Raw genomic sequence first — 9,356 nt, forward strand, 5'->3', positions numbered from 1 at the left:
CTTTCTTGAGGAATAAAATTGATGGATCAATGTTTAAAATCGTATGAGAATTATGTTAGATGCATATATCATGTATTGATTAACGTAATTGGCTTAGATAGTTCACGTCTACATAATTGTGATGTTATTAATTGATTAATTTAGTTAACAATTAGATAAAACATGTCAGAACTCATAAAAAGCAAAATAGGGCAAAAATATCCATTTTAATCGATTACATTAATAATCTAATCGATTAAGACAAAAATTTTGGTTTAATCGATTAAGGTTTTTACCTAATCAATTAAACTACACCAGAATGTCATTAAAACATAAACTTTGGCCTAATCGGTAAACAACACTAAAATTTCATATCCTATATAGATCTGTATTGAAACATGTCTCATTACGACTTTCATTTGCAATATTCTGGCAAAGCATTGAGTTTGAGCATAGGTACACAACAAGAAGCATTTAAAGGCATTCTTGGAGGATTCAAGCAACATTTGTGAATAGATCTCAAGAACTCTCCAAGGCATCAATAAAGCAACAAGAATTGTAGTATCTACACAATTGTTTGTGCTTTCAAGTTCTATTAGTGTTGTTTTTCATTTGTAACCTTAGCTGTGTAGGCAAGGTTGAGAGAGTGAATGTGATAATCTCTTGGTTACTTTGCTTTGTATTTGATTGTTTGTGAGAATACAAATCGAGAGTTATCTTCTCGACTCATTTTCATTAATGAATTTCTCTTCATCTAAGATTATTAAAGGAAGATTGGATATAGATTTTAATTCAAGAACCGAACCAATATAAAATCTTGGTGTGCTTTAATCTTATTCTTTACATTTTTTCTCAACAATTCGATTTGTTCAATATTACCAAATTCACTTAGATTTCCAATGTATCTTTCTCTCAACATTTGCAAAAATGACTAATGTCGTAAATGTTATGAAATTCAATCACACGTGATTATTTATTTTCTTTTTGTATAATTTGACATTTAAGAAAAAAAAAAGTTTATTTAGTTTTATTGTCTTTTGCACTCGTCCTTGCAAAGGGCACTTTGGGCTTGAAGTCTGAAATGTTATTTTATTTGAAACATTAGTGTGCATGAAATGTTATTGTAGTGTGAATAATGCTAAGTTTCAGATCTAAAATGTTATTTTATTTGGAAAATGGGTATGCAAGAAATGTTATTGAAGTGTGAATAATGGTTTCAGGTCTGAAATGTTATCTGGCCATACCAGCTATAATACGATGTTCAAAATAAATAAATAAAAGATTTAAACCTCTTTTTGATCCCTAAGTTATAAGCGGATGTTCAGTTTAGTCTCCGTTTTTAAAAATATAAATCTTTAGTCCCTAAGTTATAAAAAATGTATGAAATGAGTCTTTTTTAACTTGAAATACTGTTTTTGGTTGTTTCTTAACATCTGCTACATCTTTAAATTGCTCTGATTTGTTTCTTAATAATAACAATACTTTAGATTGCTCTTTGTACCTTGACCATGAACATAAAAAAAAGGACTCATTTGATACATTTTTTATAACTTAGGAACCAAAAGTTTACATTTTTAAAAACGGGGACTAAACTGAACATCCGCTCATAACTTAAAGACCAAAAAGAGGTTTAAACCTAAATAAAAACATAACATTGCAAAGAAAGACACCCAAAGCCTTCACAAGGTTACACAACATCTTCCAAGCTAAAAGTGTTATATATGATTGAATGCTGAAAAAGCTATATATTAGGAATTAAGGTAAGTCGGATTAAAAATAAATAACAATATCCATAAATTTTGATCTAGGATGGATTTCGAGAAATAGTATTTAGTAAATTTCAAAATTCGGTTATATTTTCACTATAATTCAAAATTTGGTTGAAATATTACCATATTTGGAATTTTAATTTAATTTCAAAATCTGATGAAACTTTTAACTAAATTTTAAAATTCGTTAAAGATCTTAATTAAATTTTTAAATTTGGTTAAGGGTTCATCAATTTTAAAATCTAGTTAAGAGTTTATCATATTTTAAAATCTAGTTAAGGATTTATCATATTTTGAAATCTCATTAAAGACTTTATCGTATTTCGAAATTTAATGAACCCTCTTAATTAGATTTCGAAATCTGGTTAAAGTCTTCTTCGAAAGCCATATTTCAAAATTTAATGTACATACACACACATATATATATAATTTTATTTTATTTTTGTGTGTTTTAGTTTTCTTTATTTATTCTCTTTAAATTAATTATTTCTTATGTGTATTGATTTTATTTTTTTTATGAATTTTTTTGTTATAAAAATGGTAAGAATATGAGGTGCATCTAAATACTGAACTGAGTTCTTCACAAGGTGAAGGTAAAAGGAGATCTACGACATTAGCTCGTAGAAGGGATCGTCCTAAAGAAGTTGAAGCATTATGATGTTGAGTAACACAAGGATATTGTTCAAGAACAACATGAAATACGTGGATATCTAAGAGGTATGTCGACCATAATGCACTTGTGTTGTGGTAGGGTTAGCTTAGTAAAGTAGTTGAATTTTTTATTTTTTTAATTTGATGGTTGATGAGTTGTTTGAACTTTATATGTCATTGTTTTGTCTAGAACCGAGAAAATATCAAGTTAGTCTCTTATGGAAAAAAATTAAACAAATTTGGAACATGTCATTTGATTGTTAAAAATTTTGTGAGGAATTCTAGTTTGATGCATCTATGTGATATTTTTTTATGATTACATCAATATGGACATAATATTGGCATTCATTGAGAGATGACATAGAAAGACAAAAACTTTTTATATAATTGTTGGTGAGATGACGGTCACACTAGATGACACGTTCACGCTGCTACATTTGTCTACAGTGGGACAATTATGTCTGAATGAAGTCCCAGACTTTGAAGCAACTCGAAGTATTATCATCCACCTATTGGGCGTGGATCGCACGAGGGCTACATCTGAACTGACACGATGTCATGATCCCTAAGTTAGACTAAGCTGGTTGAGAGACATATACAACAACTATTATGAGAACCAATAGTAAGATTACGCTACACAGGGCCTACTTGAATAATATCATAAAGCATCTAACAAAAACTACTTAGTATAATAAGATTAAAACATACTTGTTTTATCTTGTGTTTCCTAAATGCATAACTCAGTTTGTCCAGATCATTACAAAGTATGTCTTATACAAAATAATTCAAGACTCGTTGACATATTCAAAAAATAAAGGCCATAAAAAATCACAATGAAGGAGACCAACACAATCAGTAAACATTGGTTCATGTTCAAAATTTATAACATTTTCTCATGCTTTCAAGATGACATCTCATGCTTTAATAAAATTGACTAACATTTTGTACTTGGCTTGCAAATTTTTCTAAATATGAAAGCAGCATAGGAGATGATAACATTTAGAGAATACAAATCCAATGTCATTCATCAAAGTTAGGTATCTATCGCTAACAATACATGTGAATCACCCTCATATGTCAAATAATCCTTAGTCTTTTTAGAGCCCAAGTGAAATTATTTTGTCGTTCACTTGATAAGAATACAAAGGTCACTAAGAAAGTCAACCCTGTTGATGTGACCCCAATTATCTCAAACAATGATAACTGATATTTGTTAGTTTTGTATATGTTATTCATTAACAAAACAATATTAAATATATTCAACAATTTAACTGCTTCAGAATATGTCCAAGAGAAGTCACTTACCACCTTAAATTTGTCGACATATTTACTCTAATTGATGTATTTATCACGTTTTAACATCATCAAATGTGGTAATTCTATTCTCGAACCTCTCAATGATTGTTTGTAGGTATATCTTGCATTATATACTTCCTTAATTGATCACATTACAATCATTATTTTCTTTAAGATTGAGGAGAATGTTTGCAGACTTTACTTGACCCTTAGTCATATCCATAAGCAATTACTGTTTAGTAGAATTTAACCTCTCAATAAAAGGGTGACTTATTAAACTTTATGCGTCAAATCATAGTTATGATATTCACATATTAGCTTTAATACCCACCATTCTCCATTAGAAATTGATTTGCCTCTCAATTTAAGATGACACTCACATTTTCTTGTGTCATATATACTAAGATGGACATGAGATTTGTATTTCATATATTTTCCATCCCTTTCACATCCTAACACAAACGTTTTTATTCCAAGTTGAACATTAACATTATCAAATCTTATAATTACAACAACAAAACTAAGATCAAAATCTGAACAATTGTAAAATTATCTGTTTAATCTTCTTCGCACATTTCATTAATAAAAGAAAAGAAATCAGACATAAAATTCGAATTTACTTATGAATTCATCAATATTCCATCTTACAATATAAACCACCTATAACATAACATCACCACCATTAAATATCTTACTTTTATGATGATGATGATGATGATAGAAAAATAATAATAATAATAATAATAATAATAAGTATAATAATAATACCTCAAAAAATTATAAAATAAAAGTAAAACAAATTTAAAAAAATTAAAGCAGAAAAAGTTAAAAAGAAATTAGAAAAAAAATATTAAATGAAAACCAGGATTTGAAATCTGATTGATATTCACCAAATTTCAAAATCCAAGAGAAATAGTTAACTTACGAAATTCGATTAAAATGTTAATCGGATTTCAAAATTTAATGATTTCCTTAATCAAATTTTAAAATCCCAATAGTTTCTTAACTAAATTTTGAAATTCAATAAGTTTCTTAAATTAGATTTCCAAATTCAATAAGTTTCTTAAATCGAATTTCAAAATTCAATACATGTAAAATATAATAAAAACAAATATAAATTTCAAACGAAATAAATATAAAAAGTTCAAACCTAACTTAACGAGAAAAACGCTTATACCTAAAAGATACAAGATGAAATGAAGAAAATAAAATTGATCACGTGAAAAATATAATATTAATCCGAAAAGAGATCAAGTGGAACAAAACAAGCACACCACCACAACAAGCCCATTAAAACCACAAGCAAAAAAAAATAGACAAGCAAGACCTTTGAAGAAACTTGGTGTGCATGACAATAAATATAAAGGATAAGTAAATACGATTCATAAGCAATAATTACTGTTTATCTAATTTTATTTTATTTTATATATATTTTTACTAAAGGCAAAGCTATGAACTTAAAAGTACAAAGAGAAATCTTGGAAGTGCAGGAGAAGGCCCCAAACTTTTTTGTCTTTGTAAACATACTTAAAAGTAGCACCACGCTAAGATTTTTTAAGTTATTCAGAACTTCTTCACCATTGTCCATGTGCTTAATTTAGTTTTGAACTTGAAGAAGTTATATATCTATTCACATTTAAGACATTCAAACTAAATCTTATAACTCGAAAATTATACAAATAATCTATTATTCACATATTAATCACATAATCAACAAATAAAATCTAACTATTTCAAATATACTACTTGACTATAACTTAACATGATAAGATATATCATAGACAAAAAGATAAGCTTACACAGAAACCTATATAAAAACATGACCACATCAGAAAATCTTACTACAACTCACTCTCAATATTCATATTTATTTGTCGCTCATTATTCTGCTGTTCAGTTATTCACTTTACAATTAGAATATAATTTGGAAATGGATTTTCCTACGATGATATGTTCAATCCATTTTACAAGCATTATCACGATTAAACTCAAATTGGAAAACAGTTTGACTCAAAAACATTCATTTTCTGGTAAGAACAAAAATATAACAAACATTTACAATAATCAATTTCATCAACATACTAACGAAAACCTGTGAAAAAGGGCGGTACTTACAGTCATCAATTATTTGAAGTACTATGTATTTTGTTAGTCCTTCCTCGTATTAAAATATAAGACCTACCAACAGTGTCATATTGCCATCACTTGTATCTAACGTCTAGTTAGTAATTTTAACTTCTTCCCAATAGCTAAAATGCTAATGAAAAGGAAGTCATGAGAAGAAGAAAAAGACGAGAGTGACAGAAAATCCATTACACGGGGTCTATTTTATGCTTTCCTTTTTCTATAAATTTTTAAAAAATGGGTACAAGATATTGATTATTATTCGTCTGACTTGAATTAAAAGCCAACTAGAATCTGATTAGAACAAGGTACACACGCAAGGTTTAACGAGGTTTAGTTTTTGTAATTTGAAGTAAAATATTAGGTTCATCAATAATAAGCAACTTGAATTCCTTCCAAATCAATTTATTAATTAACTCTAATAGGCTTGATCCTTTTTTGACAGAAATCCCCATCTCTCCAATGGGTTTGATCTCTTGCTTCACACACACTACAGTATAGAGTGAGCACAAGTCCATCTTATGGTAGCATGTGGCATGCAAACATAACAAATAAAAGTCTGTTTTCTTTGATTTCCCCCCTTTTAGAATAAATAACATATGGTATTTTTATGTACTTCTGTTCTCTGAACACCGAGTGCAAACCACAATCCATGTTATATTTGGTGTAGGAATTTTTATTCTAACTTGGCTACAAATGCTACTTATATTTATTCTTCGAACTAAGCAATATCGAGCAAGGTGTGCTATAAAAAAATTTATAACCATCAATTTTGCTAACAGCAACACTCTGTCTTCTATTCAAATTCTCTATAGTATTATGAAACAGCACAAATGATTATTGACTTGTCAGATTACGGTACAGTTTGTACTGTTCAGGCTCAGGATTGTTCTGCTTCTAGCAGAAGGAATGATAAAATAAGAACAGTATCTATTAGAAATGCAGAAAGAGCCTAAGCTCTCGAGAACAACCAGAGCTATGCTCCTCGCAGAGGGATTAATCCTCTCTCTGCCAACCTGAAGGATTCTAACAGAAAAGATATGCAATGATCCTCCACTCCTTCAGCCTCTCCCTATAATCATTCTTAACTACCTGCCACATCAGCAGCTCCTTAATTTCTCTTCCCTCTTCTCTTTCTTGTTCTCAAACTCATAAACTCTCCATATCATGAGCCTACATTGCTTAAGGTCTATTAAGGAATCTTCATCTGATCCAGCATTTATGGCCCTTGTCAAGCAGTCTATCATGGTTATACTTTTAACTTAAACACATGTATCAGCACTAAATAACAGTTTCTTCTCTTGTTTCAGTTTTGGCTCCCTGTCTTATAAGGTACCAGTTCCTAGATTTTTACCCTTAGGTTTTAATCCCTGTATGTACATCCGAGTTTCTCCTTATCAAAGTTCACCCATAGACCAATACCCAAGTATAAACTACAGGGACTGCAATTTCATCTAAATCAATTAGAAATTATGTTACAGGAAAATTAAAAAAAGCCAGCAAACAATTTTGATAAATTATGTAATCATAGGACAAATGAAGGGTATCATATACTTTTACCAGTCAGATTTATATCCTATCCACTCTGCCAGATAGATTTGAAAGGAAACAAAGGATTAGGAGCAACAAAAAATTACAACCACAAAAAGGAATATAGGCAGAAAATTTGAAGCACCTCCATAAAATTACTGGCAATACTACTTATTGATCCTAAATAAAAAATCTAGAAGAGAGAACACCGTGTTCTAACCTCTTCTCTCTTGTCTATCCTCATCCTGATTTCCGAAGAATTTCTTCCGAGGGGAGTTCAAGTGTTGCACCAGCATGCTCTTTACCCGGCTTCACCACTGCAGCAATAAGTTTAAAAAAAATTATAAAAGGACTCAGTGTACTCATACAGATTTTATCAAATAAAGTTCTTAGCTCCTCCAAAGCTAAAAACAAAAATGATGAAAAGCAAAGCCACAGTATTCAAATGTAAAACTACAAAAGATACTCTTTTTAAGAAAACAGGCAGATATGATACGTGTATAAATCTCAAATGCCTGACTGAAATGACCATTTTTTGAATATGTTAGGAATTTAAGGTGAGTTTGAAGTCCTACCTTGGTTAGAAATGAGTAAAATGGATAATATATAAGCAGAATCATTCATAAACAAACCTATTATCTTAAAGTTTTGGATTGATAGAAGTGTTTTGGTCTTTTATATGACTTTATTCACGACTCATTAGTATAGATTTTCTTCAGTGCCTTTCCAGGAAAATTCTAACAGAATATCCAGATAATGTAAATACATGAATTGCAATTCCAAACCCCAAGACTAACAAAATTTAAGACTTTGGTAGGCAATGAAAAGTAATTTTTAATTCATATGGAGGTAGCACTGGAAACCTATCTCAAAAACGAATGCCATAATTGGAAATGACATGCTTCTATTAATCAGTAATTCCAAAGTTATTAGCAAGCCACAAACTCGGGTAAGATCCACTTTGAAGAAACTTCAACATAAACATTTGTAGGAAAATAAAATATAAAGACAACCGTAAGCTAAAATCAACTTTCGATCTTTGGTTTATTGAGAAGTCAAATGAAAAGAGATTCTATAAAACCCAATGAATTTCATCTTCTCATTTTGTATAATCCAAACATGGTCCAAATCCAAAACAAGAGGAAATAGGAGCAGGCTAGGGTCATCGACAAGTCATTAGTAGCATGATATCCTAAACTAAACAATCAACAGAAACCAAGTTTTCTAAATAAATAAACTGAAATGCGACATTAATGTTATGACCTCTTAATGCAAGCTCCATGAGGTCATGGTCTTACAGTGACTGAAATGCGAGTCTCTGAAGTAGTAATTAATAGATATATTTTCATATAGAGCATACCGTAACTTCCGGCATCGGTGTTGAGTTGTGCCTGGACGATCATGTTGGTGATGAAATCGGAAGCCTCGCCGGCTTCTTCGAGAAGCTTCTGAATCTCGGCCTCTGAGCTCACGTTCCTGTTCTCCTCAAACTTCTTCCTTACCTCTAACGCCGATTCCTTCAACATCACAGTGTCGCCGGAAAATGTTTTCCTAGTCGCTTTCAGAAGCGCCCGGTACGCGCTCAGAACTTCCCTCCTCGCCATCTCACTCTCTCCGATCTCTCTTTTTCTTCTTGGCGTCGTTCTTAGTTTAGCTTCTTTTGATGTGTAGCAGTTCAATCACACCCTGTATTTCTCTTTTCTTTTACAAACCCTTAAAATCGAACTGTGTCATCCAGGGTATTTTCCTAACAACATTTAATATTAAATAACAAATCAGATTTTATAAAATGAACTAACTTCATATATTATATTTTAAATTAAAATAATAAGATTAAAATTAACTTAGATATTTTAATTTGTAATTGTATTTAATTTAAATTTATATATTAAGAAAAACATAATTAAGTTTTAAAATATCCACTGAATTTATATATTTTTTTAAATATAATAATCAACTATATGATAATATAGGGATTTTAATTGTGATTAATCGAAAATATAAAAC

At 30.0% G+C, this 9,356-nt stretch overlaps 1 protein-coding gene across 3 annotated transcripts; it reads right to left on the reverse strand.

Moving 5' to 3' along the window:
• Positions 1-2,683: 2,683 nt before the first annotated feature.
• On the reverse strand, positions 2,684-9,064 carry LOC106771321 (mitochondrial zinc maintenance protein 1, mitochondrial). Of its 3 annotated transcripts, none has more exons than XM_014657282.2 (3): positions 8,710-9,064; positions 7,570-7,666; positions 2,684-2,939 (listed from the first exon to the last, which is right to left on the reverse strand). In XM_014657282.2, exons 1-2 carry the CDS (start codon positions 8,951-8,953, stop codon positions 7,590-7,592), a joined length of 321 nt encoding a protein of 106 aa, XP_014512768.1. In that variant the 5' UTR covers positions 8,954-9,064; the 3' UTR covers positions 2,684-2,939; positions 7,570-7,589. The 3 variants fall into 3 exon arrangements, with proteins under 3 accessions (XP_014512768.1, XP_014512767.1, XP_014512766.1); XM_014657281.2 differs by having other exon boundaries at positions 2,684-2,944; XM_014657280.2 differs by lacking the exon at positions 2,684-2,939 and having other exon boundaries at positions 7,306-7,666; positions 8,710-9,063.
• Between the last annotated feature and the right edge of the window lie 292 nt (positions 9,065-9,356).

Source organism: Vigna radiata, chromosome 8, assembly GCF_000741045.1.
Source record: "Vigna radiata var. radiata cultivar VC1973A chromosome 8, Vradiata_ver6, whole genome shotgun sequence".
Taxonomy (NCBI): Eukaryota; Viridiplantae; Streptophyta; class Magnoliopsida; order Fabales; family Fabaceae; genus Vigna; species Vigna radiata.

Excerpts from the sequence above, each read along its gene's own strand:
- LOC106771321 (XM_014657282.2), bottom strand. The coding sequence starts at position 8,953 with ATGGCGAGGAGGGAAGTTCTGAGCGCGTACCGGGCGCTTCTGAAAGCG. Across the intron at positions 7,667-8,709 it reads CACCGATGCCGGAAGTTACG|TGGTGAAGCCGGGTAAAGAG; the intron begins GTATGCTCTATA and ends TTATTGCTGCAG.